At 44.9% G+C, this 16408-nt stretch overlaps 1 protein-coding gene across 1 annotated transcript in view; it reads right to left on the bottom strand.

Moving 5' to 3' along the window:
- Positions 1-15575, bottom strand: part of CHL (chloroplastic lipocalin) — a 93796-nt gene extending 78221 nt beyond the window's left edge. Inside the window, exon 1 of the mRNA XM_086486175.1 lies at positions 15338-15575. Within this exon, the coding sequence (XP_086342301.1) occupies positions 15338-15396 (59 nt within the window). The 5' untranslated portion in view covers positions 15397-15575. The remainder of the gene's footprint in view (positions 1-15337) is intronic.
- Positions 15576-16408: the final 833 nt, after the last annotated feature.

Raw genomic sequence — 16408 nt, 5'->3', positions numbered from 1 at the left:
TCCTTTTTCCTAGCGGGTAGAGGATCCCTATGTTACCCTACGACATCGTTCCACAATGGATGACTAGTCCATTTGGCGCTTGAGAGCCTGAGGCTGCTGCAAGCATGTCTGCACATTTATCCTATCATCTTCCACAGTAGAGTGACAAGCTCTACTTGGTGTTCCGGAGACGTCGTCCCCGCAAAATTGATCTAAGCATGCATACTACTTCATTTTTGTGCATAATAAAGAAAAAGAGTCTTATAAGACAAAAATTTTGTTCATTTTTAACATTTGTACATTTGCTTACTCTTGGGATGCATTGTAAGCATTGACAAGGTTTAGGTTATCCTTTAATTGTATGCCTTGCATCCATCTAGCATCTTCAAAAGGATAATTCTTAAACTTAGTAAGATATCGTCGGATAGTCTTACCGCCTCTTAGTACCTTGTCTTCATGTCGGAGAATGGACTCGGGCTGCAGCACCTCTTCTTGGTCCTCGATCTCCGGTGGGTCTTCAATAGTTGGTTCTTGAGGTAACTCTCCTTTGTAAGGCTTTAATAGGCTCACATGGAAAGCATTGTGTATGAGCCAGTGATTAGGCAACTTGAGTTGATAGGCCATCTCATTGATTGGCCTAAGAATCTGGAAGGGACCATAGTACCTTTTTGTTAACTTAGCATAGTACTTTTGGTGTCCCGTAGGATTCTTGCCTGTCGTGTGCCTTACGCGAGCCTTGGGAAATTTGAGTAAGACCCAATCATTTTCTTTAAAGGCTTGGACTCTTCTGTGCTTGTCAGCAGCAGCCTTTTGCCTTTGTTGTGAGATAGAGATAGCATCCTTAATCTTTTATAAAGGTTCTTGTAGGTCTCGGCTATACTCATCTGCAGCGAAGATCTTCCCGTGTACCTTAAGTAGCAAGGGACTTTTTTTATCTTCCCTCAATTACCTCAAAAGATGCTTTTCCCGTGGAAGTATGTACAGTGTTATTGTAAGCATACTCCACTAAGGGTAAGTACTTCTCCCATTGGGATCTTTGATCTACTTCCGTTACATAGGCTTTTAGTAGATCGAGAATTGTTAGGTTAGCTATTTCACTTTGGCCATCCGTTTGCGGGTGATAGGCCGAAGAGAAGTTTAGCCTTGTTCCTAAATTCTCAAAGAGACCCTTCCTAAAATTACCGGTCATTCTAGGGTCTCTATCTGACACTATGGACATTGGCAAGCCATGGTACTTGAAGATTTGTGAAATGAAGAGGGTTGCTATTTGATGGGCTTTGATAGTCTTTTTGACAGGTATAAAATGAGCTTGTTTACTGAACCTGTCTACTATCGTCCATATTCCCGTATTCCCATGGATAGACTTAGGCAATCCAAAGATAAAATCCATGGATATGCTCTCCCATGGTGAATTAGGGCTTGGAAAAGGTTTAAGCATCGAATTGTTGGATAAAGGCCAAGACTTTGTCCGTAGCACCAAAAGTGCCATCGTAGGTAAAGAAAGAGATGCTCTTCCCTCGCTCTTTGAACTTCTTGAGCTTGGATGACCTCTTACACGCAGCATAGGATTTCCTATGGCCTCTTGTTTTTGATGGTTCAAAGGTTGCACCATCACTTTCTTTAGAAGATGAAGAATTTGAGGAAGATGGAGAAGAAGGTGACCTCTTTCTCGCCTTGATCTTCGTTGTCTTCACTATCACTTTCATAAGAGGAAGAGGATGAAGAAGATGGAGAAGAGGGTGTCCTCTTTCTCGCCTTTTCTTCTCTTGCTTTTTGTCATCCCTCTTTGAAGTATAGTGTGGAGAAGTATGTGATGGTCTTCTCCGTTTTGGAGGCGATGGAGAGCGTTTAGCCCGCCGTCTTCGTGGAGCCATCTCTGTCGAGGTGGCAGAAGACTCACTTCTTTCTCGTTCCTTTGGTGGAGGCTCTTGAGTTCTCCTTTGAGAAGGAGATGCGTCATCAAGGAGCAAATTTCTGAGCCCTTCATAGGGATCCTCTTCTTCTTCCCGAATCGGAGAGAGATCTCTTTTGGGAGTCTCCCAAGGAGGCTTCCTAGGTGCTCTCTCGTCATGGTGGGGAGCTTGGAGAATCTCATGAGCACGGAGCTGCCGTTGCACTTCACTTTGGAGAGATGGATTGCCCATGGCTTGTTGAAGCCTAGAAACAAGATAGTTAACAAGCATCGGGGCATCATTAGTAGCTTGCTCATTACCAAAATCAAAGTTATCAACATTAATTTCACTCTCTTTACTATTGTCAGCCATTCTAACAACTTTTAGGTGTAAACTTTTTAGGTGTACTTTGGCACTTCAAGCCCTAGTTGCTACTCCTCTTTACCCCTTTAGAAAAAGAACTCAAGCTACTGTACCCGTGGCTCGAATACCATTAATTGCAAGGAATAGAAGAGAGGGTCGTTCAACACCAAAACAGCACTGGCTACTGTCAAGCTTCTAATAGCTCAATAGTGGTTAAGCCGTAGGTAAGCCCCGTAGGACTCCACTATTAAGACCATAGCTCTCGATGGTGATGCCCCGTTAACTGCACAAAGGCAGGCGCATTGCAAGGCTGAAAAATCCCTATTCTACTTACTCACATGCAATTAATAGTACCAACCATTTATAGCTAGCTTGAGGACCTCCCTTCTTGAGCAAGAAAAGAGAAACCTTGTGCTCTAATACCAATGTAACATTTAATGGTCTAGTAACTTGTGTGTAGCTGAAAATAGCATAAACATAGTGAGCATTTCATTAGAATAGCTTCCTAATGAGAATAACAAGAGTGCTTGGGTGGAGAGAGCAACAAAAAGCATAACACCTAGTTAGATAGCATGAACAATACTTCAAAAGAGAGAGAAATTAAGCAATTGACAATAGTTGAGGACCGGATTTGCATGGAGCCGATCCCCCTCCAAAAGGCTTTGTATTATGGTTTCTCCCATCAAGAGAGACATTTTAAATACAATTCTTTGTGTTCCTTCGATACTAGCTAGTGCAATGAAGAGGGAAACTTCATGCACTAAGCAAAACACTTATCAAACACAACATCAATTCCCTCACGGTTTCACACCCAAGACCTCACACACCTTCGAAGATGGTGAGAGCTAGCGGGGTATGAGAGTAGATTGAGAGGAAGAAGATGTACATCTCCTCACATAATCACTCATATTAGCATAGCTTAGCTTAGAAATTAGCATGGTAGAGGAGATGAGCATGCATTGAAGCATGGCTCTTGGTTGGATTTACATCAGAAAGCCAAGAGTTGGTGGTGTAGGCCTTCTTTCTCACAAGCTTGGAGTAGGTGATAAGCTTTCCATTAAAGCTTGAGAAGAAGAGAGAGTCTTCTTACTCCACACATGAGCTAGTGTGAGTGTGTAGGTGATAATGCCCTTGAAAAATCAGCCCTCTCTCTCTCTCTCTCTCTCTTGGTCGACCCCTCTTGCTATTTGCTCTTGCTAGCATCCTATTGGACCTTCCCAGGCTTAGCCAATGGTAATTAAGCAGCATAAGTGATAGCCTTCTGACATGTGTCCCCCTTTCCCCTTTTGTGAGAGCTTTAGGTAATTAATAAATGCAACTAAACGCTCATTGGACCCCTTTGCCTCCTGGCCAATAGGAATCAGGCAAGCCATTGGGCTGTTGAATGCTCACTGGACCCTTGGGAGACTGTCCAATAGTCTTCTAGAGAGCTTAATTCCCATTGGTTCTTTTATTAAGTGTTTTTAAATTAATTAAACTAGATTTACTCTAGCCTAATTCTCATTGCTCCACCTCCAAGGCCATCCAATAGGATTTATGTACACCTTGTGGGTATCTGGGCTAGGGAGCTGACATGTGTCCCTCATTCCCTTTGTGTAAAGAGAGCTTGTGTGTGTGTGATTTTCTCTCTCATCCCCTACTTGCAAGGCTCGCCCCCTCCTATGTAGGGATGGATGAAGACTTTTGGGGCACACACAAAGCATCCAAATTTCCTAATGTTTGACCTTTGGACACAACCTTTGAATTTTGGAAGTCTTAATGGGCTGAACCTTAGGGTCTTTTAAGCCCATTGGTGCACATAGCTTTTTTGCAGATGGACCCCCCTTTGGATCCCTACTGTGACCGGTCTGCTAACTTAACCAATATTCTAGCTTTTTCTCCCCTGGCACTTCCCCATATTAAATGATCTGTTTAATATGAGAAAATCATTTAGGAGGATTAGATATTGATTATTATGACAAGACATGGAATGTGACTTCTTTGAATGCATACTGTTCAGCTTGTCATGAGAAATCCGCATACATCCGTGCTCATTCATGAGTGAATCGTGCTCAACGTACAATATGGCATGCCTATGAAAAGGGATCACATAAGGACGGTGATTAAAATACAAGAAAGCATCACAAATGAAACACTCGAACAATGCGTGTTGACTTATCATTCGAACACATAATACTTCCTGTGGGAGTTCTGTGGACCTAGGCTCGAGAGCCAAGATCTGTTCTTCGTGACTGATCGAATCTTCCTGTGGAGGTTCTTTGGACCTCGACTCGAGAGCCAAGACCGGGTCTTCGTGATTGAATGAATCTGCAATGAGGTTAGCTTCACTAGAAAAAGTATCAACTAACCCATCATTCTTGTGAACGATCACATCGTGGTCATACAAATCATCATGCTCGTGAGAAATCACATCTTGATCATGGAAATCATCATGCTCGTGAGAAATCACATCCTGATCATGCAAATCATCATGCTTATCATTATCATGCAAATCATGTGTGTCATGCTTGGAAGAAGAAGAGATGGAGAGAGTCTCCTTTTCCCGAATCTCTTGCATTTGTGTTTGCACTTGAGAAAAGAGTTGCAACATCTCTTTCATGTATCAGTCGTTCATTGCTTTTCTTGCTTTATTCTCGCGATCAAATGCTGCTTCTCTTTCTTCGCGCTCACGATCAAATTCGGCTTGTCTTACTTTGGCTTCCAAGCGTGCTTGCTCACGCTCATGCGCTATGGCTGCCATTCTTTCTTCGTACTTACGATCAAATTCTGCTTTTCTGATGTTCTTGCTTAATTAACGTTCGAACTTCCTTACTTCGCGTTCTAACTTGCTGTCCATAAACATCTACTCCAACTCCTCCACAGGAATTAGTGGAATCCTTGGCGTAGATGGGGAAGGAGGAGGTCAGAAAAACCTCCGGGTGGGGAAAATTCTTCTTCGCCAACTTTATGCTCATCACCTTCATGCAAAGTATCCATTCTCACTTCGGGTGATGACCATCCACTGAAGTCTAGAGTTCACGAGGAACTTGGGTTCTTGTGGGTCTTGGTTCTTGGGTTCTTGGGGTTCTTGAGGGTCTTGAGGTTCTTCTTTCGCTTGCAATCTGTGTTAGAGAAGGATCTTCTCTTCAGCCGAGTTCTTCTCTTTTCCGCGGGCGCACCCCTTGGCGGCCTTGCGCTCACACCAAGGTTGCTTTTTCCCACCTCACGTTGATTGGCCCGCCGCTAAGTGCACGGTCCGCTCTCAATGAGTGAAAAGAGGCACAAGAGGAGGCTGGCCAACCCTTCTTTGTTGGGTTTTTTGTCACTCTACAAAAACACGATTAGGAATCGACACGCCCAAGAGAACGTGGGTTACGTGCGACCTCAACAAGAAAAAATATTATGTAGTTCTTTCCTTGAGTGATATAGAACACTGCCAAAGCTCGGATACCAATGTAAGGTGCAACGGAAGTGAATGTTGAACTTTGCTCAAGATGTGTCACGTGACACATCCAACCCTATGTGTCTGTGGACAAGCTACAGCATGATCAGGGTTCAGTTCGGTCAAGTCAGTCTAGAATAGGAAGTGATCTGGCACTTTTGTGAGTCTGTGTTCGCAGACCGTGCATGTCTAGACACTTAGATTAGATGCATATCCTCTGGTTGCACACAGCATGACCATCAGATTCCAGTTAGATTCCATCAGTAGCATTTTTACAGTGCATAGACCTATTTTCCCTATTTTTGACATTTTTCACTTATTATTTTTTAACAACTTTTGTTGGAAAGTAGGTAGGGAAATTTAGCTTAGTTTGTATATAAGCAAACCAGAACTAGCACTTTCTGGCAGAAGAGGCAACAAGAGCACCTTGCTCAACAAGCAACTTCTCAGCAAGACCAACCCCCGCGACAACTCTGGCGTTTTCTCTCAACAGAAGGCTTAGCGTTTTTGCACCAGATCAGCCAGCGTTTTTGCAGATCATCGCTACAGAATCAGCCATAGAACCAGCATTTTCGGTTTTCAGCCTTTAGCACTCGTAGAAGAAGTCTCGAACCTCGCAGATCTCACCTTCCCGCAGCAGTTCCTCGCCGCACGGTGGGATCCATCGAAGTTTGCAGTTTCAGCCCGGAAAACGCAGATTTCAGCATTTGCGTTTTCAGCGCGTCGTTGTCGCATCGTCGCCATCGACATAGAGTCAGAATTCAGCAAATAAGATTTGCAGATTTCAGCCCTTAGCATTTTCAGATTTCATCCCGTCTCGTCGTCGTCGACATCGTCGGCAAGTCCAAGCATTGTAGAGATTTGTGCAATCATAAGTAGACCGCTCTCGCCACAGAGAGTGGGGCCCTTGGAGGAGGGTTTTACGTCTCTGGTGTCGTATTCTCTTCTCTATCTCTCAGTCTCACGCACAGTGTCCATTCACTTTGTTTGTGTCCATTGCACTCTCTCATTAAGAACGGAAGGCTCTCCCTTCCATAAGAATAAACGAATCCTTGAGCACAGATCGGAGCACTCATTTTTGAGCAAAGTTCAACATTCATTTCGCTGCACCTTACATTGGTATCAGAGCTTTGGTAGTGTTCTATATCACTCAAGGAAAGAACCACAAGAACCACAAATTTTTTTTTGCTTGTTGCGGTCGCACGAACCCAAGTTCGCTTGGGCGTGTCGATTCTTAATCGTGTTTTTGAAGAGTGACGGGAAACCCAAGAAAGAAGGGCTTGTCCAGCCTCCCCTTGTGCCTCTTTTCACTCATTGAGAGCGGACCATGCACTTAGCGGCCGGCCAATCGACGTGAGGTGGGAAAAAGCAACCTTGGTGTGAGCGCAAGGCCGCTAAGGGGTGCACCCGTAGAAAAGAGCAGAACTCGGGTGAAGAGAAGATCCGTCTCTAACACAGATTGCAAGCGAAAGAAGAACCTCAAGAATCCCAAGAACCCAAGTTCCTCGTGAACTTAAGAACCCAAGACCACAAGAATCCACAAGAACCCAAGACTTCACTGGATGGTCATCACTCGAAGCGGAATGGATACTTCGCTTGGAGGTGATGAGCATGAGAAAGGCGAAGAACAATTTTCCCCACCAGGAACTCCCCCTTCCCCATCTACGCCAAGGATTGCACTAACTCCTATGGAGGAGTTGGAGCAATTGTTTATGGAAAGAACGTTAGAACGCGAAGCAAGGAAGTTAGAACGAGAAGAAAGAATGGCAGCCGCAGATCGTGAATAAGAAGAAAGAATGGTAGCCATAGCGCGTGAGCGCGAGCAAGCGTGCTTGGAAGCCAAAGTAAGACAAGACGAATCGGATCGCGAGAACAAAGAAAGAGAAGCAGAATTTGATCGCGAGAACAAAGAAAGACAAGTAGCATTTGATCGTGAGAACAAAGCAAGACAAGCAATGAACGACCGACACATGAAAGAGATGTTGCGACTCTTTTCTCAAGTTCGGGCACAAATGCAAGAGATTCGGGAAAAGGAGACTCTCTCAGTCTCTTCTTCTCGAAAGCATGACACACAAGATTTGCATGATGATGATTTGGATGATAATGATGTGCATGATCAAGATGAGCATGATGATTTGCATGATCAAGATGTGATTTATCACAAGCATGATGATTTGCGTGATCAAGAACAAGCATGATGAGTTGCTTGAAGATGATGTGATTGTTCACAAGGATGATGTGTTAGTTGATACTTTCTCTAGTGAAGCTAACCTCATTGCAGATTCGATCAGTCACGAAGAACCGATCTTGGCTCTCGAACCTAGGTCCAAAGAACCCCCTTAGGAAGAACCGATCTTGGCTCTCGAGCCTAGGTCCAAAGAACCCCCTCAGGAAGAACCGATCTTGGCTCTCGAGCCTAGGTCAAAAGAACCCTTACAGGAAGTACTATGTGTTCGAATGATTTGTCAACACGCATTGTACGAGTGTTTCATTCGTGATCGTTTCCTGTATTTTCGTCAGTATCTTTATGTGATCCCTTTTCCTAGGCATGACATATTGTACATTGAGCACGTTTCACTCATAAATGAGCACGAATGTAGGCGGATTGTTCATGAAAAGCTGAAAAGTATGCATTCAAGGAAGTCACATTCCATATCTCTTCCTTGGCACGACACAGTTGTAGAAAGAGCACATGAAAGTATGAGCACCAAGCATGGGCATTTCCATTGTGAATTCAGTTGATTGATTTAGATCAGCAAGACAAGATTCGATCTCATTGTTTGCGTGTGTGTGGTGAACGGTTTGGCAATCCGTCTCTTTGTTCATCTACATTGCATGCACAGTCTTTGAGGAAGAAAATATTTTTTCCAGTCACTTTACATGGAATAGGTATGTTCATGTTTTTGTGTTGAAAGTGGTTTCAGGAATCTTCAGCCATGGAGATTCTTGAAGAAGAAAGAAGCATGACTCTCGACGAAGTTGAAGCATTGAAGGAGCCGCAGATGACTTTGTGTCGCTTTCGGCGCGGCCCAAAGAAGAAAGCGTTGCAGACCTTTATGAAGTTCAAGTACCGCACGACTCACATATCGGAGTGGGCTGGCGAAGAGTCCCTTCCAGGATTCCGGATGCTATTGGCGATCTCCCTCGACGCCATACAGTTCGGTACCAGTACCTCACTTTGAAAAGGAGGGGATGTCACGTGACACATCCAACCCTATGTGTCCATGGACAAGCTACATCATGATCAGGGTTCAGTTCAGTCAAGTCAGTCTAAAATAGAAAGTGATCTGGCACTTTTGTGAGTCTGTTCGCAGACCGTGCATGTCCAGACACTAAGATTAGATGCATATCCTCTGGTTGCACACAGCATGACCATCAGATTCCAGTTAGATCCCATCAGTAGCATTTTTACAGTGCATAGACCTATTTTCCCTATTTTTGACATTTTTCACTTATTATTTTTAAGTGACTTTTGTTGGAAAGTAGGTAGGGCAATTTTGCTAAGTTCGTATATAAGCAAATCAGAGCTAGCACTTTCTGGCAGAAGAGGCAGCAGGAGCACCTTGCTCAACAGGTAACTTCTCAGCAAGACCAACCCCCACGACAACTTTGGCGTTTTCTCTCAACAGAAGGCTTAGCGTTTTTGCACTAGATCAGCTAGCGTTAGCAGATTTCCCCGCAAGGTAAGTTTTCATCCCTAACGTTTTTGGTTTGCAGATCAACCTCAACGTTTTTGCAGATCATCGCGACAAAATCAGCCATAGAACCAACGTTTTCAGTTTTCAGCCTTTAGCACTCGCAGTCAGCAGAAGTCCCGAACCTCGCAGATCTCACCTTCCCGGAGCGGTTTCTCCCCACACGGTGGGATCCATCGAATTCCAGCCCGGAAAACGCAGATTTTAGCATCTGCGTTTTCAGCGCATCGTTGTCACATCGTCGCCATCGACATCGTCACCGACCTAGAGTCAGAATTCAGCAGATAAAGATTTGCAGATTTCAGCCCTTAGCATTTTCAGATTTCATCCCGTCTTGTCATCGTCCTCATCGTCGTCGACATCATCGGCAAGTCCAAGCATTGTAGAGATTTGTGCAACCATAAGTAGACCGCTCTCGCCATAGAGAGTGGGGCCCTTGGAGGAGGGTTTTACAACGTCTCTGGTGTCGTATTCTCTTCTCTATCTCTCAGTCTCATACACTTTCACGCACAGTGTCCATTCACTTTGTTTGTGTCCATTGCACTCTCTCATTAAGAACGGAAGGCTCTCCCTTCCAATGGAACCTTGAGCATAGATCGGAGCACTCATCTTGAGCAAAGTTTAACATTCATTCCGCCGCACCCTTTTACTTACGAAAGGGAGAGCCTTCCGTTCCTTTAGTGAGAGAGTGCAATGGACACAAACAAAGTGGTGAACACTGTGAATGAAGGTGCATGAGACTGAGAGATAGAGAGAGAAGAATACGACACCAGAATGTTGTCAAACCCTCCTCCAAAGGCCCCACTCTCTATGGCGAGAGCGGTCTACTATTGATTGCACAAATCTCTACAATGCTTGGACTTACTGACGATGTCGACGACGATGAGGACAACGAGACAGGCTGAAATCTGAGAATGCTAAGGGCTGAAATCTGAAAATCTTTATCTGCTGAATTTTGACTCTATGTCAGTGACGATGTCGATGACGACGGTACGATGACGACACGCTGAAAAAGAAGATGCTGAAATCTGCGTTTTCTGGGCTGAAACTGCGAACTTTGCGGGATCTGACCGTGCGGCGAGGATCTGCTGCGGAAAGTGAGATCTGCGAGGTTTGGGAATTCTATTGCGGGTGCTAACTGCTGAAAACTGAAAACGCTGGTCTTCTTGTTGCCTTGTCTCGATGGAGCTGCAAAAAATTTGAGGTCCAGGTTGATCCAAAAACGCTAGGGGCTGATCTAGATTCTTGTTGCAAAAACGCTGGGCATCAAGGTGGTAAGGTACGTAAGGTACGGTACGTATTCGGTACGACCTGTACGTAGTACCGAATGGATAGAGTTGTTAGGTACGTTAAATTCGTAGGTTTTTTTTTTTAATTCCAAAAACCTACAATACGGTCTATACTTGATAAAAAATTCATAAGTATCACTCCAAGGATGTTAGTTCACTATTCTATAAACCAAGGCAAAGCTTTCATACGAGTTCCTGATCGTGCTTGCCCTCCTATATTCACCACCGCAATGACGTTCGTGTGTGCTCTATAAATCCAAGTTGTGTCGAAATGTCTACAAAACTAGGTGTTGGGATAAGGCTAAAGAAGGGCAAACCAAAAATTCCTGCTACAATAGGGTTTATTTCCACATATTACCCACAATGCTGCGGCCCCAAGAAAAAAAAAAACCCGTACAGTACGAATCCGTACGGTACGGACGTACCGTACCGTACAGATCCGTACGTACGTACGGATCCTACCTTGCTGGGGATTTTGTTGTTCTCCTGCTGCTGGTGTTGCTGCAAGTGCAAAACACTGGCTGGTTATGCTCTTGAAGAAAACGCTGGCCGGATCTGAGGTGAAAACGCTGGTTTTGCTGTGGGAAGAAAACGCCAGGCTCTTGGGGGTAGTCGTGTTTGAGAAGGTGCCGGTTGAGCAATGCTCTTGCTGCCTCTTCTGCCAGAAAGTGCTAGCTCTGGTTTGCTTATATATTATCTTAGCAAAATTGCCCTACCTAGTTCCCAACAAAAGTCACTTAAAAATAATAAGTGAAAAATGTCAAAAATAGGGAAAATAGGTTCAATGCACTGGAAACTGCTCTTGATGGATTCTGATGGTAATGCTGATGATCGTGTTGTGTGCAACCAGAGGATATGCATCTACTCTAAGTGTCTGGACATGCACGGTCTGCAAACACACTCACAAGTGCCAGATCCCTTCCTACTCTAGACTGACTTGACTGAACTGAACCCTGGTCATGTTGTAGCTTGTCCATGGACACATAGGGTTGGATGTGTCACGTGACATTCATCCTTTGAGTACACCTTCTGAGCAGACGTTCCTGGTGTAGTTGTCTTCTTCAAAGCTGATTTCAAAGGTGAACAAATGGCGGTGCGCCATCTGGAGTGCAACTTGTCAAGCAGATGCTTGACCAAAAATTTCGCATATTGGGGTTCCTTGGAGTACTGAAGCATCTGTTGGGCACAAGCATTAACCTGTTGTTGGCGCAACATCTCCATTCTTTCATACTCAATAGGTGGAGACGGGTTGTACCTTCTCAAATCATCCGAAGGTAGACGATGTTCATTGGAATCTTCACTATTCTCTCTTGAACTAGAGTGGTCAAGTGCCACATTTTCCTCCTGATGGGATTCGTTGACTGAATCCATGTGTGCTGCGAGCAAAGGGTTTGGACTTTGTAGAAGAAGAATCGAGTGAGCTCTAATACCACTGTATCAGACTTGGACACCCCACGCCGAGAATCTACCACAACACACGTGATAAAACTGAAAGAACTGAGCCAAAATGAGAGAGAGACGACATGACATGGCGAAGTTCCGCGTCCAGAGAGACTGGCCCCAAAGACTGGCGCCCCTTTCGTTATTTCTTTATTACTAATGATTCACAGAGTACGATGTCCGAGGGTCCTCGTCTCAGTAGCGCTCCTTAGCTAATCTGTCTGAGACTAAGGCCTTGGCAATCAATTTATAGGCCCTGGGCGTTCAAAAAGCAAAGTACATGAAAAGCTTCAAGTCTAAAAGAATCTGGGCCCCAAGAGCTAGCGCTAGAGCTGCTAGCACAATTTGCGAAAATCCATACGGCCTACCATGTCAGCAGCGTAAAACGCGGATGTCCATACAACTGTCACGTCATTAGTGCGACTCGCGGGCATCCGTACAGCTGCCACATCATCAGCCTTCCACGCAAGTTTTTAATCCATTGTGTCCCTTAGACCCCGTCGGACAAGGTCCCATAAGTTGGTAGGAACTAAACTTTTAAAATTGGGCCACTCGGTAAGACTTGAAAGTTGGTAAACCTTCTTCTGCATCTTTCACTAGAGATTTGACCCCTCTCTGTCCGGAGTCCGTCCTTTAAGGTATGCCACATCATCACTTTGTGACATGATTTCATTGTGTTTTCACAGAGAGATTCGGAGCTCTATCTAGGGTGATGGTGTTAGAGTTTTGGCATCTCAAGTGATTGTCCAATGTGATCCCATTATTTAGTTTGGCTTTTAGGTATTTATTTTACTTATTTGTCAAAGTCTGGGTAGAGCAATTTACTGAGGTTGCTATATAAGCAACCCTCAACCCCCATTGTATTACATCAATTCATTGCCAAGGTTGGTTGGTTCAAGAGACTCTCTCTCTCTCTCTCTCTCTCTCTCTCTCAAGTGTGGTAGATTGGCTATGCCATTTATGATTTCCCTCTTGAATAACAAAAGTTGAGTTCAACTCTCGTCGCCTAGATCTTTAAGGTCTCTTGGGATAGTTTCCTACGACATTAAAACTCTCTTCTTCTTCTTCTTCTTCTTTTTTTAAAAAATTTTCCGATGCCTAGAGCATCAACACATGTATATAATATTGTCTCATAGGTCGAGTTCGGCCTTTCGAAGACGTTAATAAAGCTTTCTCTCTCTCTCTCTCTCTCTCTCTCTCTCTCTCTCTCTCTCTCTCTCTCTCTCTCTCTCTCTCTCTCTCTCTCTCTCTCTCTCTCTCTCTCTCTCTCTCTCTCTCTCTCAAACTACTGACGTGTCAAGACACTGAAAAACGGAGCCAACCTGTAGATCGCGGCCAAGAAGCCCAAACCGTAAGAAGACGCAGCAGAAGAAGTTCCAACCAACTTAAGGTTCCGTCTGATGGGGCCTAAAATAAAGCAGCCTACACACACACACACACACACACACAAAGCATAGAAGCTAATGACGTGGTAGCACAAGTACGGAATCCCGAAATTTATGTTGGACTGCTGACGTGGCAACTGTACGGATAGTACGGAATTCCGCAATTTGTGCTGACTCTACTGACGTGGCATACTATACAAATTTCCGTGTTTTGCGCTGCATGCTGACGTTGCAGGAGTACGGATTTCCGTAAAACGCACTAGCAGCTTTTTGAATGTAGCGCTTTTGGACTAGATGCTTTTGAGTTTACTGCTTTTCATGTACTGCTTTTGAGGCCAAGGGTCTTTAAATATGTGCAAAGGGCTCAATCTCTGGGATGCTCCGGTGTGAAGGTGCAGAGCGTGAGTACCGGCATTGTATCGAGTTCAAGTAATATAAAGAAATACCGAAAGGGCGCCAACGTTTGGGTCCACTACTCTTTGGGGTAGAATTCCACCACTCCGTGTCGCTCTCTCTCTCTCTCTCTCTCTCTCTCTCTCTCTCTCTCTCTCTCTCTCTCTCTCTCTCTCTCTCTCTCTCTCTCTCAGTTCAATTGTTATTGAAGTGCTAAAATTTTGTTCAGTCTATTCTTTTCGATTGGCACGTGGTGCCCGTCTCATGACAGTGGTATCAAAGCTTTAGGCATGTGCTTTTCTGAAAGCATACCAATTCCACCAAAGAGCAGCCAGAGCAAACCGACGCTTCCAAAGTGTACTTGAAATTGATATTGAAGAATCTTCGTGCCCGACCCCGGACTTATCAGCCACTCCCACCCTTACACTCTCTCTTGTGCACTTCCACATCGTCAACTTGACACAACTTCATCCTAGGGGAGGACCCATTATAGCCAAGAGACGGATTTCTTCTAGAGCAGTAGCGGCAGCTCTCAGCAAGATACCAATATACATCAGTCTCTAGCTCATGGGACTCTCATAGATAGAGCTATAGAGATTAGTAGATCTTGATGCCCTTGTACCTCTCGGAGATCATGTCACAGACATATCTATCATTGCCGCATCCAGGCCATTATTGAGATCAGTAGATACCAATATACATCAGTCTCTAGCTCATGGGACTCTCATAGATAGAGCTATAGAGATTAGTAGATCTTGATGCCCTTGTACCTCTCGGAGATCATGTCATAGACATATCTATCATTGCCGCATCCAGGCCATTATTGAGAGGCACATAGCAGCTCCTACAAGGGTTTCCTATAGAGGAGGAGATTGATGCCATGATGCAAGGATGGAAAAGTGGACAAATTAACCAACAATCTCCACACTCGACCGCCTACTCAATGCTAATCAAGTTTTGATGCAAACTCACCAATGTATCTCCTCTCCCTAGATGCTACTTCGGTACCCACTTAATCACAAATCAACCAAAAAACATTTTTTATCAAGTTGCACTTGTGCCAATTACGTTAAGCAATTTCAAAGATTATGAAAACTAGTCGGGTGACACTTTTCGGCATTGGTATGTGGTTCGGTATCATGGTTGGTACATATCGACTGTGATACTGATTCAATTGAAGGGCATATCATTTGAGCTCACGGCTTCTTTTCAAGCAGCTAGAGGAGCACAGGAAGCCTCCAACATGACAGATGAACTCGGCTTATGCGCCACAACAAGGTTCCAGTAGATTAGGCAATGTCCCAAGGCTCTCTCTCTCTCTCTCTCTCTCTCTCTCTCTCTCTCTCTCTGCGCCCGAAAGGTCTCTTGGTTTTTCCTACGACGTAAAAATTTCTAGTTTCTTCTTCTTTTTTTTCTCTGTGGGCCGTGGCATTGCATACAATGCAAGCAATGCAAAACTGTAAAAGAGCAGAGTGCCCACCTGGGTTCGCAGGGGAGACAGTGGGCGCTCAAGGATGGAAATGTGGACAACGTAGCCATGGACGTCGCCGCTACTTAGTCGCTGCCCCGAGCCAGCTCTCCTGCCAAGGCGACAAAACATTTGCTGATGTGGACGAGTACACAGAAGTGGTCACATTGCCAGCGTGTAAACGACTTAGTCTGATGTCACACTGGAGCTAACACGAGCTGACCATGCTGAGATTGCGATTTGCTACACCTGTAGGCTTTCTCCCTTGCCCAGCCAGTTTTCCATGTTCATGACCAACTTAGGCCGGGTTCACAATAGGCGGCGGCAGCGTTCGCTCACTTTCTGCCAGCGAATCACGTTCGCGCACGTCAGACACTAAGTTCACATAACGCGGCGGCAACACCGCAATTGGGCACGGCAATAGAATGCTTTTCACTTCCCCCCCCCCCTCAGGACTAAGTGGCACGGGCATGGGAGGGTGGGATCTACGGCTGGGGCATTGTGGGCCGTAGATCCCAGTGGCGGCGCCGAAAGTAATCTAGGGTACCCTAGTTTACTTTTTAATTATAAAAAGTAAATTAGGGTACCCTAGATTACTTTTGGCTGTCGCCCTTGTGTCTACGTGTTATAAGTAAATTAGGGTCCCCACGTATCACAACGCGCGCATGGCGTAGTGGATAAGGTGTGCGTCTCTCATGGGTGAGGTCACGGGTTCTAAACCCACGTGGGTACCCTAGTTTACTTTCAAAACTCGGGTACCTTAGTTTACTTTCAAAACTCGGGTACCCTAGTTTACTTTTTACAAAAGTAATCTAGGGTACCCGCATTCCAGATCTACGACCCACAATGCCCCAACCATAGATCCCACCCTCCCATGCCCGTGCCACTTAGTCCTAAGCCCCCCCCCCCCATCTTCTCTTCCACCCTTCACGTGTGTTGAAAATGCCTCATTGGCAGTGCTTTTTAATTTTGCAAGCTTCTTTTCAAATATATAAAAACCCATCTATTTGTCTTCTAGTCTACCTTCCGCCCATCCCTTAAGTTCCCATCAGGCGGCGAAGACTTCACCCTTTCTCTCTTCCA

Source organism: Adiantum capillus-veneris, chromosome 17 (assembly GCF_014529385.1).
Source record: "Adiantum capillus-veneris isolate H3 chromosome 17, ASM1452938v2, whole genome shotgun sequence".
In the NCBI taxonomy this organism is placed as follows: domain Eukaryota; kingdom Viridiplantae; phylum Streptophyta; class Polypodiopsida; order Polypodiales; family Pteridaceae; genus Adiantum; species Adiantum capillus-veneris.
This window is presented reverse-complemented; position numbering and strand designations above follow the sequence as displayed.